This window comes from Quercus suber, unplaced genomic scaffold, assembly GCF_002906115.3.
Source record: "Quercus suber isolate HL8 unplaced genomic scaffold, Cork oak 2.0 scaffold_92, whole genome shotgun sequence".
Lineage (NCBI taxonomy): Eukaryota > Viridiplantae > Streptophyta > Magnoliopsida > Fagales > Fagaceae > Quercus > Quercus suber.
The window spans coordinates 1,337,878-1,363,230 of NW_027069557.1; the positions used below are offsets into that span (position 1 = coordinate 1,337,878).

The following is a 25,353-nucleotide window of genomic DNA, read 5'->3' on the forward strand; positions in this document are numbered from 1 at the left end:
TTGAGTTTAACCCTCACCCACAAAACACAAACCAAATCAAACATTTAGAGAAAATAAAATAAAACAACAAAAGAGAAGCAAAGATGCTGCGAAGTGCTATATGATACATGCCCTGCTTTTTTGCTGCTATGCCTCTACTGGGATTCCATGGGTTTTGTTTCAACTTGTGGAGTGTCTGCAAATTTTTAGCTATTTTAGTTTACTCTGTTTTTGTATTTTGTTGCAGTTCTGTGTAGTTGTTGTGTTAATATATGTCTTGTTAGTTTGTGTATCTGTATCAGCTCGGTTGGGTTGTGAAGTTTGCGGTGTTGTAAGACTTTTTAAAGTGTGTTTCTGTTTACATTTAATAAAATTCCAGTTTACGCAAAAAAAAAAAAAAAGAAAAAAAAAGAAAAAAAAAATGCTAGGATCTGTTTAAAAAAAAAAAAAAAAAAAAAAAAAAAAAGAAAGAAAAAAAGATGCTAGGATCTGTTTCTGTAATTTAAATTTGTAATTTTTTAATTAAAATATGCCACGTTATTAAAATAAAATATCAAGTCATTGTCCGTTGGCCACATAAATAACACCGTTAATAGCAATTAGTAAAATGATTTATATTGCTCATTTTGAAAATTTGAGGGACCAATTGCACACGCTTCAAACTTGGGAGACCGATTACATACACATGATAAACTTGAGGGATCAATATCGTAGTTTCGCCTAATAATAATAATAATAATAATAATAATAATAAGATATATGGTCTTGCTCTTGCCTAAAAAAAGAATATGTATAGTCGTCTAATCTCAGCAACAAAAATATACTCATTCCTTCTCAGTTTGTTTGTCCTTTATTCTATTTTGAGATGTCCTAAAATATTATCCTGTTTCTAAAAATAAAATTAATTAATTTACTAATATTCTATTATACCCCTATTTTATTTTCAAAACTATTTGAAAAGAAAACTAACAAATATTTAAAAAAGCAATCTAATTGGGCTACCTTTTTAGTTACCTCATTAAGAATAACTCTTTAAAAAAAAAGTTGATAAATTTATTTAAGGGTAATTTTGTAAATTTATACATTTTTATAAGACAGACAAAATAATAAATAATGTTCACTTAAAAAGTTTGACTTTTCAAACAGGACAAATAAATTGGGACGGAGGGAGTACATTTATACTGTCTAAAAAACTTTAAAAGTATGTAAGGTCAAATCTCAAATCTCAACTCTCAAGTCTCAACACTTACCACCCATTTATTTTGAGTGGTATATTTGCTCTAAAACATGTCATTTAAGTGGTAACTTTTACAAAGTTTCTAAATGAAGAGGAGATTTCTACAATATTTGAAACATGTATCAATTTTTTTGTGTGTTTGAGTGTAATGTATTTCTAATTGTAGATTTTTTTTTTTTCTTTTATTTAATCTTCATGTGTAAAATAGGGGCTTGGGGGAAAAAATCTTACACCAGTGAGACTATTCATATTCATTTTCTATCTTTTGTCTTAGTTAATGTCTTCTTCTATTAGTGTGTTTTTCTATTTAAAGACCAAATATTTTTTTAGATTAAAAACTGCTGCCATTAGGTTGCAAGCACTATAAAGATATATGGGTCTGGCCTTTCCCCCTTCTGTGATTGATTTAAGGTATATGCACATTCATTTCCCAGGTTAAATGCACAATTGAGATTGCAATTTTAAGCTAAATAAATTTGACTGAGCAACCTAAAAAGGGATTGGACCTGGATGCACAGATTTGGGCTTGGGTTTTGGCATTAGTGTTTAGGAAAAAATAGTTATATAACTCTTTGGTAACATGGGCGTTCCCTTTTTTTGGTGGGAAGTAAAAGTCCAACAAATTGCTACTTTTAGCACTTTGCCCTTTTTGTTTAAAGCACAGAATGCCGTTGCAATGATACATAAGAGAGACTCAAAACTGATTGAGAAATCTGTAACATAGATGCCATTGCTAACAATATCTCAGACTACCAAAAAAAAAAAAAAACGTATGATAGAGAGCACAACAAAAGACATTTACATAACAGACATGCTTTAGGCCTAAGCAAGATCTTCCACAGAAGGCATCTTTTCCTCCAGATTCAGACATGTCAACTGAACATAGGCAGTCAATAAAAATTTTAGCTCCTGAAATATTCTTCTGATAATATTGATAAGAAAATTCTTTGGAAAATAAAAAACTTCAGTGTTTCTATGGACTTTGCCTAATATCAAGTGCTTGTTCTAGCAATTGAATAGGAAGCACCAAAGGAGATAATTACCAATCCCTGAGAAATGAGCAATGTAATTAAGAAGCATGTACACATTTGAAGTTCCTATAAAAGTTAAAAGAAAGTAGTACCTTTGCAATAGTTGCAGGATCCACTCTGGAGGTATCAACAGCTTGATTTTCAATAGAATGCAGAAGCCATACACCTTCAGCATTTGCAAGTACTTTGATTCCATTTTCACTTGTTGATACAGCAAGCAGTATCCCTTCCTTGTAAAATTGAATGCAAGGAGTAGCCTATAGGATATTCAAATTAAAGATTGTTTAATTATAAGAGCTTCTTCAAATTACTATCAAGAAAAGGGCTTCCATGACCATTACCGGTTATCTACCCTCTGCGGCAGTAATTGTCAAGAGGTAACCATTGTCCATGTCCCAAAATTTTAATTTGAACGCATATCCAGTAGCTAGGAATCGGTTCTTCATTGTATCAAATGGCACAACCACCACAGACCGCTTCCAAAAACCATGATATACAAGCTTGATATCTGTCTAACATTCACCCAATTCCACAAGGTATGGTTGTCCTTTACTAGTCACACATATGAATAGCCTTTGATTCACAAAATAAAAGAAAAATGAGCAATCACCCAATCATTGTGAAAATTTGAAGGAAATAAACAGTTGGATTAGTAGTAAACATTTGCATTTCCCATTTGACAGCTCAGACCATGAATCCTGCTTCACTGCCACTGTTACTCTCAATAATAATAAACCAAATCCACTCAACAGGAGAGGGGGGACCAAGTGGCAACTTTATCCTTAGGGTGTGACAATTAAGCTTCAAATTTCCCATTTTTAGTACCATGAAAATTGCAATATATATTAACCATATGGGTTATTAATGAAAGCAGGGAAAATAATTCAGATGGAAAGAAGAAAGCTTTTTTGACAAAACGAAAGCAATGAAGAAATCTATCGGCTCTTATTAATGTACTGATTAATGCACGAGCCCCCTGCCCCCTTTTGCAAGCATAGCCTTGGTATAAAATAAGTGCACCAGAATATTTAGGTGAAGCTGCTTAATTATGAATAATAGCCTGGGCCTAAAACTCTGGCTGAGGCATGAGAAACAGGCCCTAGAAGTCTCATGAAAAGTAAAAAAAAAAAAAAAAAAACTATCAACTAGCAAAATTGCAAATAAAACAACTGCATACATGAAGGTTTTCCTTATTATGAGGGCACATGGAGTAAGCTGGTGCTTTATGCCCTTCAAAAGTATACAGCTTATTACCAGCAACAGCATTCCACACTTGCACAGAAATGAACTTTCACAAATGCAGTCCAACATTGTTTTTATACTGAAAGAATATGCCAAGTAAAGTAAACCACCACAAGTTATGATGCATAGTTTTCTGTTTTGATTTGAAAAGGTGAGATCATTAACCTTACCGAGATGAGCATCAATCTGAGAACAAAAAATTCATGGCAAATACACAATTATTAACAAAAGGGGCTAAACAAACCAGTTGGCATCATAGATGGTATTGCAAATCATCACCACTATCATAGGAATATATCTGCACTATGTCTTCCGAATATACACACTTGATATGGAAAGTTTTAAATTTCAGAACAATGGTTTAACCCACACTAGGGAGAGTGTTAGAACAATGGTCAAATGATTGAATTCACACTTTCCTAATACTTTAAACTTTTGGGACAAATGGTAATTTAATAATAAAAAACCAATAAATAAATCTCCTCAAAGTAACATACCAAAAACAGCACCATCAGGACTACACATCACACGGTATACATATAATCATAATTATTGGCCAACAATGCCTATCATCTAGTGAAATAGAGATTATTACCCTCATAAGTTTTCCTAGCACACATATTCTCCAACTTAAAAAAATTATATACTAGTTACGTTAGTCTATGTAGATATTTGTCAAACTTCCAAGGCCATTGAACAGGCTCGAATGTCCCAAACATTGAAGTTTTGAGAAACAAGCCTTTCCCTCCTACCTACTTCCCAAATTGTGATATCACAAATATTCATTCCAGCTGAATTTGATAGAACATAAAACACATAATAGAATAGAATTTTAGCTAAAACAACTACCCCTTGACTACCTCATAGTACAGAAATTTGAAGATGTATAGTATCAGCAGCAGAAGCAGCAAGAGCTTACCAAGAAGCAAGGTTTGTTGCAATGGATGAAAATTTATGGTGTTGACAGCAGAGCCCTGATTCAAGTTGACAATGACAACAGCAGGACATTAGAGGACTCAGATGGGATGAGAGTCTATAGAGGCCCCCACCTTCTTGACAAAATGCTTGTGATAATGTGGCAGAGGAGAAAGTCCGGTAGACTGCTTATAATGTCAATATCAGTGTCATATAAAGACACACCATGGAATTAGAAAATATTAAAAACAGAGGAGGCACTGCTTATGCTTTATTTTAGCAATACAAACATGAAATTGGAACATTTATTAAAAGTATTCAAGTACTAAGCTTTGGCAAAGCCTAGACAAATTTTTTTGATAAAATAATGAAACGCCTATCCTTAAGTCTTACTATCATGATAAATATGGATCTGACATCGACAAGAAGTATTGGAGGTTTTCAATTATCTTAAATATGCAAGAATACAGGTTTATTGACCAAATCGGAATTTAAACTAGCCGTAACTTAGGAACCTTAATCATTAATTTAGTTATAAAGCATGGATACTTTTCACATATCTTAGTACCTATATTTCACCAATAATATTGGTCAAGTCACCAGGTTTAATTGAAAGCTTGGTCATTAAGAACTATCACTTACTACTTCTCACAAAAAACTAGGCAAATTTTTATAGGGAACTAAACATTCACATTGGTAGGCAAACAATAACTGGAGCTTGATTTTAACAAAAAGGTCTGGATGATGACAGAATCACTATCATTGTAACCATAACTTTGGTATATACACTATTTTGAGAAGATCAACCTATTAAGGTTTATCTTCTATCTTATAAGATATTGTCTCTATTAAGTCCATTAAAATCAAACATACTTCTAAATTAGATTATAGCCAGGAATATAGAAGTAGAACTGGATGCAAAAGTTGTGGTGGAGTGGGTGTCTGATCCTTCTCTTGTGAACATTGCTCATTCTGCTCTCATTTCAGATTGCAGGAACTTACTGGGACTATGATTCCAAGAGTAAAGATTAAGCATTGCTTCAGGGAAGCTAACCAGTGTGTAGATCTTCTTGCAGCAGCTAGATTTTATGCTTTTTGATGTTCCCCCTTCGGATATTAAGTTTTTGTTGTATTTTGATTGTATGGGCAGATTCTCTGAGAGGATTTGCCTTATTTCCTTTTAGTTGCTTTAATATAACAGCGTTTATTAGCACCCAAAAAAAAATTTTAAAATTTAAAAATGGTGAAAGTGATTTTGTATCATCAACACATCCATTAAGCCCAAAGTCCAGTTTAATATATTAAAAGTCATTGCAACATGTTACCCAAAAACCGTGAGAAAATAGGTTGTAAAGGATTTTAAATGTACAATAAAAGCACTGCAAATAATTTTTTTTTTTGAGAAACAAACACACACACACAAGGGAGTTAATGTATTATATATATATATATATATATCAGTAAACTATATCAGATATGACTACAAAATAATTTATATAATTAGTGTAAGGACCAAAATGGTCGTGATACAAAGCCCACCGAGTGTAATAGGACAATCTAGTTTAAACTTTGGTCCAAGCCAATAAAATTTATAAGAGATGGAATAGCACAACAAGCTTGGAGTCTGCTCACGAGTTTTCTCTCACTCTAAATCTCTGAACTACTCTCCCTAATAGCTCTCCACTTTGTTTTCTCACTTCACCCCCCACCCAAAAAGTCCCCTTGTAGAATCCCAAACCTCCCTTTATATAGCCTGTTGCCATTTCATCCTCTCCATCCATCTCTACCTGGCTTTCGTCCCCCTTCCAACACTTGTCACCTTCTCTCTCTGATGCAAGTGGTAGTGGTAGCTGGCGTAGCTGTGGCCGACACTGTTCAAGTCATTTCCCCATTTAATGCGGCTGACAGAACTGGTGTGCGCCATTTAATATTGATGTGACAGGGGGCCGTTGCCCTGGCAGCTTCCTATCTGCCATTGATCTCCACCTCCTTTAGCTCTGCTCTTTTTCCTTTGGCGCTTGGTGCGATGCTCCAATGGATCTGGCTTATTCCTCGGGCACTACTATTCTTTGGGCCCCTGCTAGTGTTACGCTCGACCCGATACTTGGCTTTTCCCATTCCTCCTTGGGCCTTAGGTACCCACAATAGCCCCCTAAAACTTTCACTATCTCGCCTAAGGCAAAAGTGAAGTTTTAGCTTCGCAGATGAATTACATACGTGCCGTATGCATTCACACGAGTCAATGTCTCTTCACCTGTCATTCACATGCTCCTAACGCTTCGGAATCCACGAACTCTCATTTATGGCGCCTGGCAGCTGCCTGTTTCCCCATGTTCTACAGTCTGATTAGGATCGTACGGCTTCCATTTCTCCTCATTTATGGGCGGGAATTTTACCACTCATTTTTTACTTCCTATAAAAGGAGCGACCAAGGCTGGCTGAGGCTCATTTCTGGCATTTTGGCATTTTTACTTTGGCGAAGAGGAAACTACTCCCGAGGAGCATTCTTTATTTTCCACAGTAGGTGTGTTGGCTTCCCTTCTGTTTTGTTCTTTTTCAAGTTTCATACTTTGCCCCTTCTTGTTCTTTTGCAATCCATGGGTAGGTATGCTAGGTTAGTAGGCTCCGAGGCGGCTAGGATAGCTTTTAGGGCCCAGTACAGGATTCCCGACAACATAGAATTTAGGCATTGTGAGGAAGGCGAATGGTTGGTTTTGAATCAGCCTCCTGAGTCCGTGGTAATTCCCATGATCGCCTTTATTGAGGGTGGGATGGAACTTCCCATAGGCCTAGTGACTAGGGACTACCTCATAAATTATAGGTTAACCCCGACCCAGTGTTCCCCCAACATCTTTAGATTCCTCGGGTGCGTAGAGGCCATTAATCGTAGAATGGGGACTCACCTTACATGGCATGACGTGAACTGGGTCTATAACTGCCAGAAGGGGGAGAAAACCAAATACTATATGAAGAGTAGGGTCCCCGCAGTTAGGTTAATCTCCTGCCTACCCGATTCAAGCAAGGGCATGGACGAAGACTACCTTCTTGTCTCGGGTGAGTGGCACGATGGGCGGCACTGTCCCACCTAGGAAGGGGAACCAGGTAGCATTCCCGAGGACCTGGGTTATCGTTTTAGGCCTTTTAGAGGAGCTTCCTTTTTTTGTGTGGTAGTTTTTTGTTTCTTTTTTATCCCTTTGCTAACAATAACCATGCTTTCTTATGGCAGACGAGTATCACACCGCCCCGGCAAAACATCTGGTGAATTTTTGCGACCTGAATCGAATTCTTAGGTCCGAGATATTCCTTCACCGAGACGGGCAACTCTGGGCAGCGCATGTCATCCTTGGCTACAAACCTTCAACCAAATGCTTTCAGAGTCCGAAGAACGTCATCAAGGCCCGTGACTCATGTTTAGCCCTGATAGACGTTGCCATCCCAGGGTTCTTGCTGACTGAACCGCCTCCCGAGGGGACACAAGTCGCCCAGCTCCCTGCGCCTCTAGCTGCTCAGCTCTTGTACTCCCAGGAACCTCCACTGCCTTCCAACAAAGAGGCGGAGGGATCCACATCCACTTCTGTCCGAGAGGTAACAGATAGAGACTTTGAAGTTTTCTATCATTCCGACGCTCCGAGTGTTTCACAAGCCCCATCATCAGTAGCTATGGGCTTCGAAGAAAGGACCCCCGACCTCCTAGCACTGTTGTCGGCCCATGCCGGGGGTCCTCCTTGGTGGTGACAGTACCTCCTTGCCCACCGACCCTTGCCACTACTCGCACGTCCCCGGCCGATGCGGCAGATAAGAAACAGAAACGCGGCCTAGGGGGAAAGGGGGTAGATGTGTCAGAGGAGGGGGAAATATCTGAGCCCCCAACTAAGGAGGCCCGGGTTGGTAAAGGTCAACCGAGGAAGAGGCCTGACCATACTGTGTCCTCAAAGGAGAGTGGCGGGGACCAGGCCAAGAAAGCTTCCGCTTGGAGGCCCACTTTCACCTTCAGCTCGAGCGCTCCTGTGCTGGATGATGCCAACTTGAGAGATCCCTCAAAGGGTAGCTCGGGCCTGGTAACAGAATGCCTGGGGAGGGCGCTATGCCTTCCCAAGGACATGGAGGAGCTGAAATCCTTCCGAAAAATAGAGGTCTTCCTCTCCCTGAAGCAGGATCTCGCCAAGGTACCTCGGCCAACTTCTTCATTTGTCAAGTGTTTTTTATTTATTTATTTATTAATTGCCTATTCAATTTCTTTTGTTTTCCATTCTCGCAGGCCGTTCAGGCTGCCTTCATGCCGGAAGAGTGGGTTGATCACTTTTTAGACGTGGCTAGGAAGTTTGAGAAGGCCTATGAAAATGCTGAGAAGGCTAGGGCCGAGGCGGAGAAAAAGCTGATGGAGACCCTTTCCCAGCTATCAGAGGCGGATAAGGCCTACCGCAACGCTGAGTCTGCCCTAAAGGGCTATGAGAAGCAGGCCTTCGATGCCTTGGAAGCTCAGAGAAAGGCTGAAAGCACCCTGGCGCTTACTGTGGTGGAGCTGAAACAGGCAAACCAGTAGCTAGTGGCCAAGGAATCGGAGAAAGCACAGGCCGAGCAGGCAGCCTACGATGTGGGCATGAACAATACTACTGCAAGTCTCACTGCCCAGCTTCGTGACGTTCTCGTGCTTTCTGCCAGGAGGTGTGGGGGGAGGCTTTAAATGTTGCAGGTATCAGCCCTGACTTAGAGCTGCGAAATTCTGACCAAGTGTATTATCCCCCTGCTCTGCGCCTGGCCCTTTCAGCCCCTAGCCCTCCTGTGGATCCAAGCTCCGCTCCTGCTGCCTCTGTCGAGCCCTAGGATCCGCTCCCTTCTCCTGCTTCAGCCAAAGGGTTACCGCCTCATGAGGACATGGTGGACTTGGAGGCTGAGAAGGGGGTACTTGAGGGGATGCCCACAAAGAAGAAGAAGGATAAGAAAGAGAAGAATGCCAAGGACAAGGAGCCCCAGGCTTAGCTTTCTTATGAAAACATTTTCCTTGTGGAATTTTTGTAATAGGGCAGCACATATGTAGCAATTTTTTGTAAATGGGGCCTCGTCCATGTTGAGCCCGATCCCCTCTTCTTTTGTAACCAGCTTTTACAATGAACACTTAAGATTTTTGAGGGCATCAGTTTTATTTATATGTATATGTACATTCCCCCCCCCCCCCCCCCAAGGCAGAACCTAACTTCTGTTTAACACTAAAAATTTTTCTTGCAATGTTAATTTACCCTAAGCTTGTGGCCGAGGAGCCAGCAAGTCCGAGATTCTGTTTAACACTTGGAATTTTTCTTGCAACGTTAATTTACCCTAAGCTTATGGTCGAGGAGCCTGGCAAGTCCGAGGTTCTGCTTAACACTTAGAATTTTTCTTGCAACGTTAATTTACCCTAAGCTTGTGGCCGAGGAGCCAGGCAAGTCCGAAGTTCTGTTTAACACTTAGAATTTTTCTTGCAACGTTAATTTACCCTTAGCTTGTGGCCGAAGAGCCAGGCAAGTCCTAGGTTCTGTTTAACACTTAGAAATTTTCTTGCAATGTTAATTTACCCTAAGCTTGTGGCCGAGGAGCCAAGCAAGTCCGAGGTTCTGCTTAACACTTAGAATTTTTCTTGCAACGTTAATTTACCCTAAGCTTGTGGCCGAGGAGCCAGGCAAGTCCGAAGTTCTGTTTAACACTTAGAATTTTTCATGCAACGTTAATTTACCCTTAGCTTGTGGCTGAGGAGTCAAGCAAGTCCTAGGTTCTGTTTAACACTTAGAATTTTTCTTGCAATGTTAATTTACCTATAGCTTGTGGCCGAGGAGCCAGGCAAGTCTTAGGTTCTGTTTAACACTTAGAATTTTTCTTGCAATGTTAATTTACCCTAAGCTTGTGGCCGAGGAGCCAGGAAAATCCTAGGTTCTTTTTAACACTTAGAATTTTTCTTGCAATGTTAATTTGCCCTAAACTTGTAGCCGAGGAGTCAGGCAAGTCCTAGGTTTTGTTTAACACTTAGAATTTTTCTTGCAATGTTAATTTACCCATAGCTTGTGGCCGAGGAGTCAGGCAAGTCCGAGGTTCTGTTTAACACTTAGAATTTTTCTTGCAACATTAATTTACCCTAAGCTTGTGGCCAAGGAGCCAGGCAAGTCCGAGGTTCTGTTTAACACTTAGAATTTTTCTTGCAACGTTAATTTACCTTTAGCTTGTGGCCGAGGAGCCAGGCAAGTCCTAGGTTCTGTTTAACACTTAGAATTTTTCTTGCAATGTTAATTTACCTATAGCTTGTGGCCGAGGAGTCAGGCAAGTCCTAGGTTCTGTTTAACACTTAGAATTTTTCTTGCAATGTTAATTTACCCTAAACTTGTGGCCGAGGAGCCAGGCAAGTCCTAGGTTTTATTTAACACTTAGAATTTTTCTTGCAATGTTAATTTACTTTAAGCTTGTGATCGAGGAGTCAGGCAAGTCCGAGGTTCTGTTTAACACTTAGAATTTTTCTTGCAATGTTAATTTACCCATAGCTTGTGGCCGAGGAGCCAGGCAAGTTCTAGGTACTGTTTAACACTTAGAATTTTCCTTGCAATGTTAATTTACCCATAGCTTATGGCCGAGGAGCCAGGCAAGTCTGAGGTTCTGTTTAACGCTTAGAATTTTTGACAAAGTAGAGCAAGATGCAACGGCTGCGATTTCTATTAAAAGTAATATCGTCGCAAATTGTTTACATTCCACGGATGAGGGATTACATTTCCATCTAGGTCCTCCAATCGGTAGGCCTTGATTCCTGCTACAGAGGTGATTCTATATGGTCCTTCCCAGTTGGGGCCCAGCTTGCCCCAAGATGGGGGCCTGGCTGTCCCCACTATCTTCCTCAAAACCAAATCTCCCGGGGCCAGTGGTCTGTGCTTAATCCCTTTATCATACTCCTGCCTAAGCTTCTGCTGGTAGTGGGCCATTTTTACCGTGTCTACCTCTCGTCTTTCTTCGGTCAAGTCAAAGCTGTCTAGGAGTAGCTGAAGGTTTCCCTCGTGTTGAACTGTTCTGTTCTTAAAGTGGGAAATTCGGCCTCTAGAGGGATTACCGCCTCTGAACCATATGTCAATGAAAATGGGGTTTCCCCTGTTGACTTCCGAGGCGTGGTGCGGTAGGTCCACAGCACGTGGGGCAGCTCATCAACCTATCTTCCTTTGGCATCGTCCAGCCTCTTCTTGAGCCTGGCTACTATGACCTTATTGGTGGCCTCGGCTTGTCCATTTCCCTAGGGGTATGCTGGCGTGGAGTACCCATTCCTGATTCCCGATTCTCCACAGTATCTTCTGAAAGACTTGCTATCAAACTGAAGCCCATTGTCCGAAATCAGGGTGTGCGGTACCCCAAATCTGGTGACGATGTTCTTCTAGACGAATTTCTTGGCGTCAATGTCTCTAATGTTGGCGAGGGACTCGGCTTCAACCCACTTGGTGAAGTAGTCTGTGCCGACGAAGAGCCATTTTCGGTTCCCTGGGGCCTGAGGAAATGGACCTACTATGTCCAGGCCCCACTAGGCGAAAGGCCAAGGGCTAGACAAAGGATTCAGGATTCCTCCTTGCTGGTGTATGTTAGGGGTGAACCTCTGGCATTGATCACATCGCTTGACATAGTCCTGGGAGGTTTGGTGCATTTGGGCCACCAGTATCCCTATGTGAGGGCCCTGTGTGCCAAGGATCTCCCGCCAGTGTGGCTCCCGTAGATGCCCTCATGTAACTCCTCGAGCAGAGGCTCCACGGCCTCCGGGTGTACGCACAGTAGATACGGTCCCAAGTATAAGCGCTTATATAGCTTATGCTGCTTGGACAACCAGTAGCGGGGGGCAGTTCTGCGTATCTTCTCCGCCTCACCTTTGTTCTCTGGCAAGGGTCCCCCCTTCAAGAAGGTCACAATGGGGTCCATCCAGCTTGGGCCCACATGGACACTACACACCCCCACCAAAGGTGTCTCCGTAAGAGTAGGGGTGCTGACTTCTTCTACCAAAACGGCCCGAGGAAGGTTTGATTCTAACGAAGTGGCCAGCATGACTAGGGAGTCAGCATGCTAGTTCTGCCCCCTTGGGATTTGCTCCAACTTGAAATCATCGAAATGATTCCGTGCACTTTGCACCCTGGTAAGATACTTCTGCATCCTTTCATCTCGGGCTTCGAACTCCCCATTGATCGTGCCAACAATTAACCTAGAATCCGAATACACCTCTACCATCCTTCCCCCGAGCAGTCTGACCAGGTTTATTCCCCCCAGCAGGGCTTCGTATTCAGCCTCATTGTTGGTGGCCAGGAAGCCTAGTCGCAACAACTTTTCTATTATTAGCTTCTTGGGCGTAATCAGCACTATTCCCACCCCTGCTCCCTTTCAATTGGAGGCCCCATCTACATAAACTCTCCATACGGAGGCGATGGAAGTTGATGAGACCATCAGGCTCGTGGCTATGCTCTCCTCCTCATAGACACCCTCGGCGAACTCCGCTATAAAGTCTGCTAAGACTTGCCCCTTTATAGCTGTGCGGGAAAAATACTTAACATTGTAAGCCCCTAACTTTGCTGCCCATTTGGCAATCCTGCTCGTGTAGTCGGACTTCCTCAGCAAGGCCTGCAATGGTAGCTGAGTTAGCACTGCCATCGTGTGGGCTTGGAAATAATGAGGGAGTTTTCTAGCCGCATGCACAATGGCTAGCACTGCTTTCTCCAAAGGGAGATAACGTGTCTCCACCTCTTGCAAGGACTTGTTGATGTAATAAACGGGCTTCTGGGGCCCGTCCTCATTCCTGATCAAGACAAAGCTAACGGAGTGCCTCGTTACCGCCAGATAGGCATAGAGCACTTCCTCCTTGTTGGGTCGAGATAGGATTGGTGGGTTGGACAAGTATGCCTTTAGGTCCTCAAATGCTCAGGTGCACTCTTTGGTCCACTGGAAGTCCTTCCATTTATGCAGCAATTGGAAGAAAGGGCAACATCTGTCTGCGGACCGAGAGATGAACCTGCTCAGTGTTGTCGTCATTCCAGCCAGCTTCTGTACTTCCTTTGGGTTTCGGAGGGGGGGGGTGCAGGCTGTTGATAGCCCTAATCTGTTCCGGGTTAACTTCGATCCCCTGATGAGTAATCATGTACCCTAGGAATTTGCCCGAGCTTACCCCAAAAGAGCACTTGGATGCGTTGAGCCGTAGCTTGTGCTCCCTGAGCACCACGAAGGTCTCTGCCAGATCGTCAAGGTGGTTCTTGGCCTTTTTACTTTTGACCACCATATCGTCTATGTACGCCTCCATGTTTCTCCCGAGCTGTTTTTCAAACATGCGAGTAATCATTCTCTGATAGGTTGAGCCGGCGTTTTTGAGGCCGAAGGGCATCACACGATAATGGAAGTTACCAGTGGGAGAACAGAAAGCCGTTTTCTCCTGGTCAGTTAAGGACAGCGATATTTGATGATAGCCCTGGAATGCGTCCAGAAAGCTCATCCGCGAATGCCCCACCGTGGCGTCCACCAATTGATCTATCCTGGGAATGAGAAAAGGGTCTTTCGAGCAGGCTTTATTGAGGTCCGTAAAATCCACGCATACCCGCCACTTCCCACTTTTCTTCTTTACCACTACAGTGTTGGCCAGCCATTCCGGATAAAAGATTTCCCTAATTGCTCCAGCCTGTTTCAACCTACTCACTTCCGTTCTGACCGCCTCGACATGAATATCAGATGACCACCGAGGAGGTTGTTTACGTGGCGTCGCCTCAGGGTTCACGTTCAAGTGATGGCACGCCAGCTCGGGGCTAATCCTAGGGATGTTGCTTGCATCCTAGGCGAACACGTCCATGTTTGTTTTCAGGAATTCCACCAACCTCGATTTCTCTTTGGGGTGCAATTGCGATCCTATCTGGAGATATTGCTCTTCACTTGCTCCTACTAGTACTTTCTCCAACTCCTCGGAGGACTCCTTCGACACCTCAATCGGCTGCTCGTCGGCAGCCTCCTTTAATTGCTATTGGACCATATCTTTATCACTAGAGGCCGGATTAGGCGAATACCGCGTAACTGCCGTTACTAGGCATTGCCGGGCCATGGCTTGATCCCCCACTAGTTCCCCCACTCCCCCTCCAGTGGGATACTTGATCTTAAGGTGCAGGGTCAAGGGGACAGCTCCTATGGCGTGCAGCTAGGGTTTGCCGAGGATGGCGATGTATGGGGAAAATGCTTCTACTACTATGAAATCCACCTGAACTTCAACAACGTCAATTTGTACGGGCAGCTTAATCTTTCCTCGGGGAACCACCATTTTGCCGTCGAAACCCATGAGCGGAGAGTGACATGCATCCAGGTCCTCGGGCTTTAGCCTTAGCCTTCGGTATAAGTCGGGGTACATCACCTCAACTTGACTTCCCTGGTCAACTAGTACACTTTTGATGTTGTAGCCCCCGATTTTCACAGTGACTACCAGAGCGTCCTCGTGTGGTTGTTGGGCTCCCCACTTGTCCTCCTCGGAGAAACTCAGGTCGGGGATCATCGCCCTTGGTCTTTTATGATGCCACTCTCCAACCTTTGAGTGCGAACTCCCCACTACAGACAGGACCTGGGGATTCAGCCTGGTGCCACTTCCTGGTCCGGACAGAATCATGTTAATGGTGACCAAGGCAGGGCATGAATGATCGTTTCCGTGCAATCCCATTCCTGAGTGCCCAGTCTGCCCCGCAGGTTGATGCAAGAAGTGGCCAAGTTTCCCAGCCTTTGCCAGTTGGCTTAAGTGGTCTTGCAATGTCCTGCAATCTTCTGTCGCGTGGCCCTTGTCTCGATGATAATGGCAATAGAAGCTTTGGCTTCTCCTGGTCGGATCCTCGCCCATCTTGTTTGGCCATTTGAAGAATGGCTTATCCTTTATCTTTTCTAGTATCTGGTGCACTGGTTCTTTGAATAGCGAGTTGACCATGTGAACCCCTTCGGAGGCCGAACGGCCGGGGAATTCCCTTTGTGGTCAGTCATTTTGGTATCCTCCTTCCCGAGGATCTCTTTTCTCGGGGTACACTTTAGCTTTGCCATTTCCTTGCATTTGGTCCTCCTCCAACCTCTTGTATGTCTCTATGCGTTCCATGAGTTGGTGCATGTTCGAGGCGGACTTCATCGTCAGTGATTTTCTCAAGTTGTGTTCAGTTGGAAGGCCGACTTTGAAGGTCCTCACTACGACATCTTCGAAATCATCGTCCACCTCATTGTACATCTCCCAATACCGGTCCGCATAGGTCTTGAGGGTCTCCCCCTCTCTCATAGCCATGGATAGCAAGGCGTCCAACGGCCTGGGGGCCCTGCTGCAGGTTATGAACCTAGCGCCGAATGCCCTGGTTAGCTCCTGAAAGGACCCTATGGACCCCTTGTCCAATGCATTGAACCAACGCATGGCCACAGGCCCAAGGCTAGAAGGGAAAACCTTACACATGAGTGCTTCGTTGCTAGTGTGTACGGCTATCTTCTGATTGAAGTGACTAACATGCTCCACAGGGTCCATTCTGCCGTTGTATAAGGTGAACGTTGGTGGGGAGAAACGGTGAGGAAGCTTAGCCTTGTTAATCCTCCTAGCGAAAGGGGAATTGGAGATTTGTCTTAGGGCCTTACTCATAGCATCGTTTCCCCTGGAGTGACGAGAGGGTACCCTTTCGCGCCTACGGTCGCCCTTGTCTGGCCTGTCCCAACATGAAGAGGCTGAGAAGGTTTCACTGGGCGAGGTCCTGGACCTGCGTTGGTACAGTCGGTCCAGGCTTCCCTATGAATCCTCACTCAATACGGGGGACAAGCTCCTCCTATCGCGTTTTCTTCATCTCAGCTTCCTGGGCAAGCGATCAACCTCTCTTTGTACCGCTAATGTCTCTTACCCATGCGAGGCTTGATTCTCGTGCCGGGGGCAATTTTGCTCAGCTCGCCCAGAGTGACGTGACCCTCCTGCCGCACTGGGGGCCCACCGCCTATTCCTCCTGTGCTTCAAGTTAAGGAAAGGGTCCTCCTTTTGTAATCCAACCGACCTTTCCTCATCCCGACCTTCGTTTGCCATCGCCACTCGAGACAGATTCACAGGCGCTTGCTGTTCCCATAGATGGTGCCAATTGTAAGGACCAAAATGTTCGTGATACAAAGCCCACCAAGTGTAATAGGACAATCTAGTTTAAACTTTGGTCCAAGCCAATAAAATTTATAAGAGATGGAATAGCACAACAAGCTTGGAGTCTGCTCACGAGTTTTCTCTCACTCTAAGTCTCTGAACTACTCTCCCTAATAGCTCTCCACTCTGTTTTCTCACTTCACCCCCCACCCAAAAAGTCCCTTTGCAGAATTCCAGACCTCCCTTTATATAGCCCGTTGCCATTTCATCCTCTCCGTCCATCTCTACCTGGCTTTCGTCCCCCTTCCAACACCTGTCACCTTTTCTCTCTAATGCAGGTGGTAGCGGTAGCTGGCGTAGCTGTGGCCGACACTGTTCAGGTCACTTCCCTATTTAATGCGGCTGACAGAACTAGTGTGCGCCATTTAATATTGATGTGACAGGGGCCGCTGCCCTGGCGGCTTCCTGTCTGCCACTGACCTCCACCTCCTTCAGCTCTGCTGTTTTTCCTTTGGCGCTTGGTGCGATGCTCCAATGGATCTGGCTCATTCCTCAGGCACTACTGTTCTTTGGGCCTCTGCTAGTGTTACGCTCGGCCCGATACCTGGCTTTTCCCATTCCTCCTCGGGCCTCGGGTACCCACAATTAGTTTTTTTGTTTTTTGAGAAAGATTTAAATAATTAGTTAATTACTACTCATTCTTGTATATGCGTTAATACTTAGAGAAATAATATGTCCACAACATAAATACTTAATACTACGCTAATAACATAAATACTTGCTCCACATCATAATCATAAAGGTAAACACAATAAGCAATAGTAATAAAATAAAATTATTGGATTAGATTTTTTTTAAGCATTAGTAATAAGCAATACTCATAAAGTCCAATTGAGTTATTAATGTCCGTAGTGTTCAATAATGAGTACCACAATAAATTCCTGAAAATGGCATTTGTGAAGTAGTTTTATTAAAAATAAAAAAAAAATTGTAAGAGGGGGAGTTGGTGACTTACAAAGAGTTCAAATAAAGAGGGTCCAGATTCCTGAAAGCCACCATTTGATTTTTGACGGAGTCCTCACTCACCATCAGAGGGTCGTACTCTCTTAGTCTTAGGGTGTGGTATGTGACTAGAGCCACCTTCTCCACTAGCTCCATTCTCATCATCACGACTTCGCTTACTTTTGATATCCTCTTCAAAATGATCTACACCCTCATTATAAGGAATTATGCTGCTGTTGCACTCACTTTGACCCATGCTTTGTTTCAGATCTTCCATTTCTTCCTCGTATATCATATGGGCTCCACATTTCTTTATCTCTGGATCAAAGGAATCGAATCCAATCGCAAGTTGAAAGCTGGATCCATCAGCTTTTTGAAGAAATTCTTTTGGGAAAAAATTAGGGAGCAAATACATGAACCAACGATGATCTGATTCAACCTTATTAAACTCTTTCGAAAACGATATGCATGGACCACCAGTGTTGATTATTTTTCCATTGGCATAAAAGCCACTCCCAAGGACAATGTCATGATAAGGATTACGTGGACGATGCTGGTGGGGTCCAAAAACAACGCAGACAACAATTCCTCTAAATTGTTTAAATAAATCTGAAGGCACTTCTAGATTTATTGAATCCCCCACACTCTGATCCCTAAACCAGTTTGGAACTTCACTTCCAGGAATAACAACATCAAATCTTCCTTCTTTAGTTGATTCTTGATAGTACAATTCCTGAAACATAAAAATCAACCATGTCTCAAAAAAAAAAAAAAAAAAACCATGATCTTTAAAGCTGGCTGAGGGAGAAACCTGTAAATATTCTCTTAGTATTGTAGTGAACATGTCACAGCGGCTTCGATTTTCAACAAATTGGAAACAATTGAGAAGATGCAAATAATTTCCTGGACTACCTTTCATTTTAAATGGTAGTACAGATTCCAATGAAATACATCCATTTGCCATAACTTCAACGGAACAACTCAATCCAAGCTCCGGCAACAATTGAAGTCTCTTGCAATTCTCCACCCAAAATCTTTGCAACTTAGATATTTGATTAATGCTTTCCGGAAGGCAAACAAAGTTATTTTCACTTAGATCTAATTCTTCTAATGAGGACAAACAGCCAATATCACTAGGGATTGCTTGAAGATTACAGTTCCTTATATTCAATCTAGTTAATGAACACAAACCTGATACAGAAGGCAATACCAAGCCCATGAGATCTGGAGTTTTTGTCATTAACAGAAAATTAAGCGACTTCTTCCATGACCATGATTTAGATGACAGCCCTTTACATCCTTCGAAAGATAGTATTTTGAGATTTTTTAAGCAAAAGATGGAGGAAGGTGCCTCTCTTATAGCAGTTCCACTCACATCAAGTTCCTCTAGGCCTTCTAGATTCCCCAAATTCATTGGCATATTGTCAAGTTTTAAGCAACCAGATAGAGTGAGAGATTTTAGAGTTGTCAAACTACAAATGGCTCCAGGAAGGCTTGAAAGATTTTTGCAATTTTTTAGATCCAATTTGATAAGCCTAGATAATTGCTCCATCGATAATGGTAGATCTCTTATACTAGTACCACTCATGTCTAGTTCCTTTAGGCCTTTAAGATTCCCCAAATTCTCTTCCATTTTATGAAGTTTTGAACAACCAAATAGAATAAGAGTTTTTAGTGATGTCAAACTACAAATGACTCTAGGAAGATTTGAAAGGTTTTTGCAATTTGTTAGATCCAATGTGATAAGCCCAGTTAATTGCTCCATTGATAATGGTAGATCTTCTATAGCAGTCCCATCCAAATAAAGTTTTAGCAAGTGTGACATATTCCCCACAATTTCTGGAAACTTCTTCAACTTTGAACAACCTGAAAGAATAAAAATTTCAAGAGATTCCCAGTTGATCTTGCACGGAAGGCTTTTAAGACATTTGCAATTGTTCAAATCCAACAAAATAAGATGTTTGAGATCTCCAAGGGATGCATGAATCATAGACAATTTTGTGCAACCTTTGAGAATCAGCTTCTCAAGATTTGGGACTCTAGCAAAATCCAGGGTCATGATCAACTCTCTAGAATCGCTAAGGTCGATGATTCTTAGCCACTCTAAACTCTGTTAGCATTGAAAAACAACCAAATAGAGAAAATTCAATGATTATGAACATGATTTTTTCCACCAAAAAAAAAAAAAAAACTTTGTTTCACATGAGTAAAGTTCTTACCCAGTTTCCCTCCCATAGTTGTTTGATAAGGCTACAAGGCATAACAAGTTCAACAAGTTTGTCAGGATTGAAATTTTTTGGCATGAATTTTAAAGGACATTCAGGCCATTCCATAAGACGTAAATCACTTGAAAGAGAATTAAGTCCTTGAGGAAGGCCCACATTACAAATTTTAAGCAATCTTAGATTTCTCATCTCTGAGAAGGCTTCGGCATTCAAGTCCTCTACTTTTTCTTCAATGTTGAAGTCCTCTTCTTTTGAAGGGTTGATGAATATGCCTTCAACTTTTTTAGTTCCCTAGTAACCAAAAAAAAAAAGAGTAATTGCATTGGAAGGTATTAAAAAAAACTTCAATGAATCTCACACACACACACATTCATAACAAAGTTTAAGATTATGCATAATAAACTTACTGTATTATCTTTTAGTACTCGAAGGATATCCTCCTTCAACCACAACCTACTGCGTCCACCAGGCTCATCGAGAGATTCATAACAAACAATTTCCTTACCCAATTCTTGTATTAAATCATGCATCTGCATTGTTCCATTTGAGATGATTATAAGAGATTTTTCCACAAGAACATCTATATCAATGTGTGGCCTATAATGGGAAGTTCTTAGTATGCTTGCTACACGATCTTTAGTCATTCCTTTGAAGAAACAAGCAATATCTAAAAATATTTTTTGCTCTGTTATCCTTAGGCCATCAAAACTTATTCGGAGCACATCCAAGATTTCCCATTCCAGACTTTCTTTTAGTCTACCTAGTTCAGATTCCCATGCATCTAGATTTCTGTTAAACATGAAGGAGCCCAAAACTTTGAGTGCTAGAGGAAGGCCTTGAGCATAATATATAAAATTTTCAGATAGTGCCTCGTAACCTTTTAAAGGACTATCCTGCTTGAAAGCTTTCAGACTAAAAAGCTTAAGAGCTTCATCAGAATTCAAAATCTCAGGCTTGTATATTTTTTCTTTGGCCACTTCATGTGTGATTAATAGATGTTGATCTCTAGTTATTATAATGATCACACTCCCTTGACCAAACCAACTTTGCTTGCCTGCTAATGCTTCTAATTGTTTAGGTTGATCCACATCATCAAGAATGACAAGAACTCTCTTATGACATAATCTATTCCTTATCAAATTGATTCCCCATTGAACATCCGAAATATCAATATTTTTTTCAAACAAGACATCAGAAAGAAGTTGTTTCTGTAAACTAACTAGACCATCATTTCGACTTTTTTCTCTAACATTTGCAAGAAAACTGCTGCCAGCAAAACGATAACGGATTCTATCATATAGGATTTGTGCAATAGTTGTTTTACCGATTCCACCCATTCCCCAAATCCCTATAAAGTGAACATCATTCAACGCCATGCTTAAATATAAATTCTCCATTTCCTCCACACGAGATTGTATTCCAACAAGATCCTCACGAACTGAGTATGAATAATGCAAGCCATCAATTAATTTTCTGGCAATCTGTTCGATAATTGTTGACTCCTTCCTGCCAGGAATACAAAACCATAATTTTTTTAGTCAAGATAGGCCATAACAAGACAGAAGGCTCAACAAGTGTACTATTTTAGATTCGTTCATTATAGAAAATGGAGCTCTAAGTTCCATAATATGAAAAAGATATGATAAATTGTGAATTGGAAAAATAAATTTTGTACTACATATTTGGGCTGCTGTAGAAAACATAAAATAGTAAGCCATTGTTTAAGAGGGGAATAAAAAGATCATCATTGGGTGGAAGTCATCTGTGTAGTGGTACCTTACCATTAAAACTACAGTGCACGTATAGTGGTCTTGGTTAGGAAGAGTTGGAAGGTAGCTATTGCCTTTTAAATCTGGAATTAACAACTTTCAATTAAACTTCAAAAAATCAACATTTCAATTTTACGTGATTCTTCATTTGTTGTAACTATTCTTCATTACAACTTGCATGTCATGTTATATTTTATCTTGACTATATTTCTAATTCATCTTTTGGAACTCTTCGGGCTTTCATTGCTTGATTTAGAAAATAGAAAAATAAAGAAAAGATGCCTGTGATCCCAAACAAATGTAGTTTAAATTATTGTTTCTGCAGAATGAATATAGGTTCTTGCTTTCAAAGAAAGGAGCTTGCCTGCTCAGAGGTAGGAGCCTTTGTGCAATTCCTGTACTTTCTGAGTGTAATTGGGAATGGAATAAAGTTTCAAGATTGAGGTCAGTAACAACGCATTCTTGAGGAGTCATATAGAGAATGGTGAGGCATTGAGGGCATGTTCTATGGACTTCTAGGGAATCAGAGACAGTGGCGGCTCTAGGAATTTTGTTTAGGGGGTTCATTAAAAAATTTTATTAAAAAAAACTTGAATATATTGAGTTACCGACATAAAAAAAATAATAATAATAATACATGAAGTTTTATAATTTTCTTTTACAAGTATTCAAATTTTGAATTGTTATATGATAGTTCATTATAAGTATCTATTGCCAATGTGGGTAGTTATGAGCCTATAATCATTTTATTTTGTTAAGTTTATCTAACATTTTTATTTTTATGTAGTTTTTATTATCTATTTGTTATTGTTTTTATAAAAATATTTTAAACTAAATGACTAAAGTAAACTCATTGGTTTTGTATTAATTATTGATGCACACAACCACACTTATTCATACATAAAATTATACAATAGTGTCTACTTAACTAATTAAATGCTTCGACAATAACTAACTTTACATTTTTTTCTTGAATTTACTAACTTTATAATAAAAAGTTATTATAACATGATAACAATATACACACATGTAACAAACCATATCTATTTCCTAATTATTAAATTATATATATTTATATTATAATGTACACACAAACATCCACACACATCATAATTCACACAAATAATATTATAACAAAAGTAATGCACACAATCAATATTAGACACACTCACACACATAATATAAATTTATAAAAAATAATGACACTTACAATTCACAAACACTTACATTTTATTCTTAGAGTTGGAAGTACTTGTAATAAGAGTGTATAAAATTTAAGTCAGAGTGTGCAAATATATTTTTAAGAAAAAAATTAAAGTATTAAACTAAAAAAATATTTTTTATATATAATTTTTTTTTTTTTGGGGAAGTCAGGGGGTTCATTTGAACCCCCTGAGAACAGTGTAGAGCCGCCCATGATCAGAGATTCTAGTTGTGATTAGTGGAAATGGGAAAAGGTTCAAATATATAAATCTATATATTTGGTCAGTTGGACTCTTTCAATACTGACAAATTCAATTGCACAGCTACTTATGAAGCCATCAGATAGTCTCATTTAATTCTAGATTAATGGAAAAATATTTGGTTTTCAAATGCTTAAGCATTCATTTATAGCTTAGTTTATTATCTAATAAAAAAAAAAAAAAAAAAAAGAGATCGATACACAAGTAACAAGTTCAGTGGTGAAAGAATGGAAACGCTATTCTCATTTTTTATGCCTACAATTCACAAGACATATTTGGAAAATTGACTTGAATTGTTGATCATTATGCTGACATATTAATGATTGGGAAGCAGAATTCAGATGGGTTATACAAGCTGCTAGTATCTGTTATATATAAACTAGAAACAAATCAGAGATTTCATGCTGCGAATTTTAAAGATGAAGAAGCCATTTTCAAAGCCATGAAGAATGATTTAAAATTTGGATTCGCCTCTTGCAAAAATGTTGAAGGGAGACGCACGTAGAGGAAAATAAGAGTTCCAGGAATTATGCTATTTATAGTTACTAACTGCTACTTAAGGTTGTGCTCCGTGTCTACAGCTTAAGCTGCTTGTTTTGATCTATTATTTGTTCAATTCATCAGTTGTATTAAAAGATAAGATCAATCATTTCAAAAAAGAAATTAAGCTTGCTTAGGCTCCTTATTAATATAATAAAGTAACCAGTTGACAATTCCAATTTTATAAATTATATGAGAAACTCATCAAATTCTCAATGTAGAGTAATTGATTAAAGTCTAGTAGTAACTAATCATATTTATCCTCAAAGGAAGTGTCAAGTAGCTAATCTATATCTATATATATAATAATATGTGAAGCTGAGAGAAACTCAAATTAGATTTCCAAATTAGATTTCTAATTTTGCGCCATGTGTCCTAAATTATTTATTCTTAAAGAGTTTAATTTATTTCTTAATTTTAGAATCAAATGTGGGATCATATCATAAATATTCATCCATGTGAGTTATTAAGTACCAAAAAAAAAAAAAAAGGTGATTCACAATAATTTTTTTTTTAAATGGATAATTTACATTTTATACCTAATAATGTCCTTACAAAATTTTTTAAAAAGTTAACAAAATATAAAAATGGCTATCAATAGTATTTAAATTATATATATATATATATGAATTCTATTATGCATCTTATTATATATCTTTAAGTGTTTCTATGCATATGCAGGGGTTACAAGCTAGTATTTGATTAATGGACACAACATACGTATTAAGTTCAGCAATCCATGATTAGATTTCTTTTCTATCTGACTGAGTAAATATATCAAATTACATAAATTGAAAAAAAAAAAAATTTTATTTGGCCTAGTGAACAAAGCAATGATGTATAATATTTATATTCTAAAAGCGTTCAAAAGAAATTCATACTTATTCCGTGTATCCCATCCAGAGAGATTGGCAACTTGAGTCAAAGCAGCTCTCCATGATTGCAACTTCTCTTCGTTCTTGATAAGTTCTTCATGTTTAGCAAAGGCCTCTGCAAAACTACCTATCTGTTTTCGTACATTAGAGGGATCCACACCATAAAAAATAGGCAAAACTGTTAGCCTGGTCTCAACAATCTTTACAAGTTCGTCCAAGCACCAAGACGAAGATGCATAGTTTTTTGATAGAACAATGATTGCGAACTTTGACTTTTCTATAGCATTCAAGAGCTCCGTGGAAATGGGTTTTCCTCTCTCAAGTCTTTCATCATCTCTAAAGGTTCTAATTCCTCTTTGATCCAAGGCAGCATATAGATGGTCTGTGAAGTTATTACGGGTGTCCTCACCTCTAAAACTGAGGAAAACATCATACTCCCATTTGGGCAATGAAGAAGAAGAAGAAGCTATTTCAGAGGTTATGGAAGCCATTGGAAACTTACAAAGCTTCAGTGTGTGTGATATCAGCTGTGGCTTTGGTTAGAGCTATATTATCATATGCAAGTAGTTCCCTTATAAAGACTCAAAAAGAGAGAACGAATAATTTAAAGTCTTCTGCGATTTTATTTTATTTTTCCTAATTCCTTTTAGTTTTTTGGTAAGTTGTAACTTTTAGGAAACTTTGAGGAAATTTCGTAAGAGATGCTAAGAAAATATTATACAACTGTAAAGTGTAAACTATGAACACAAGATGCCTTTATTTCATTCTCAAAAAAAGAAAAGAAAAGAAAAGGGAAAGATGCCTTTATTTCCCACTTCCACCACCCACCGTCCCACACTCTCAAAAGAAAAGAAGAAAGGTGCTAAAGTGCTATATTGAAAAAGAAAAGTGTGTAGATATGAAATTCTCTATTTTCTTGTGAAAATACGTTTCTTTGGACAATCAAGTAGACATGCTCTCTTTCTAAAAAAAAAAAAAAAAGCAGATATATTC

General features: G+C 40.0%; 1 protein-coding gene and 2 pseudogenes across 4 annotated transcripts; all 3 read right to left on the minus strand.

The window, feature by feature from the left end:
* Positions 1–1,912: 1,912 nt before the first annotated feature.
* LOC111999901 (disease resistance protein RUN1) lies at positions 1,913–24,984 on the minus strand. 4 transcript variants are annotated; one of them, XM_065774459.1, is made up of 9 exons: positions 24,367–24,984; positions 20,121–21,219; positions 19,708–20,004; positions 18,300–19,598; positions 17,502–18,221; positions 4,409–4,463; positions 2,589–2,820; positions 2,340–2,504; positions 1,913–2,265 (listed from the first exon to the last, which is right to left on the minus strand). In XM_065774459.1, exons 1-5 carry the CDS (start codon positions 24,849–24,851, stop codon positions 17,565–17,567), a joined length of 3,837 nt encoding a protein of 1,278 aa, XP_065630531.1. In that variant the 5' UTR covers positions 24,852–24,984; the 3' UTR covers positions 1,913–2,265; positions 2,340–2,504; positions 2,589–2,820; positions 4,409–4,463; positions 17,502–17,564. The 4 variants fall into 4 exon arrangements, with proteins under 4 accessions (XP_065630531.1, XP_065630529.1, XP_065630528.1 ...); XM_065774457.1 differs by having other exon boundaries at positions 1,913–2,092; positions 4,409–4,589; XM_065774456.1 differs by having other exon boundaries at positions 4,409–4,589.
* Positions 11,082–14,453, minus strand: LOC111999902 (uncharacterized; annotated as a pseudogene).
* On the minus strand, positions 14,381–17,492 carry LOC136061274 (uncharacterized; annotated as a pseudogene).
* Positions 24,985–25,353: the final 369 nt, after the last annotated feature.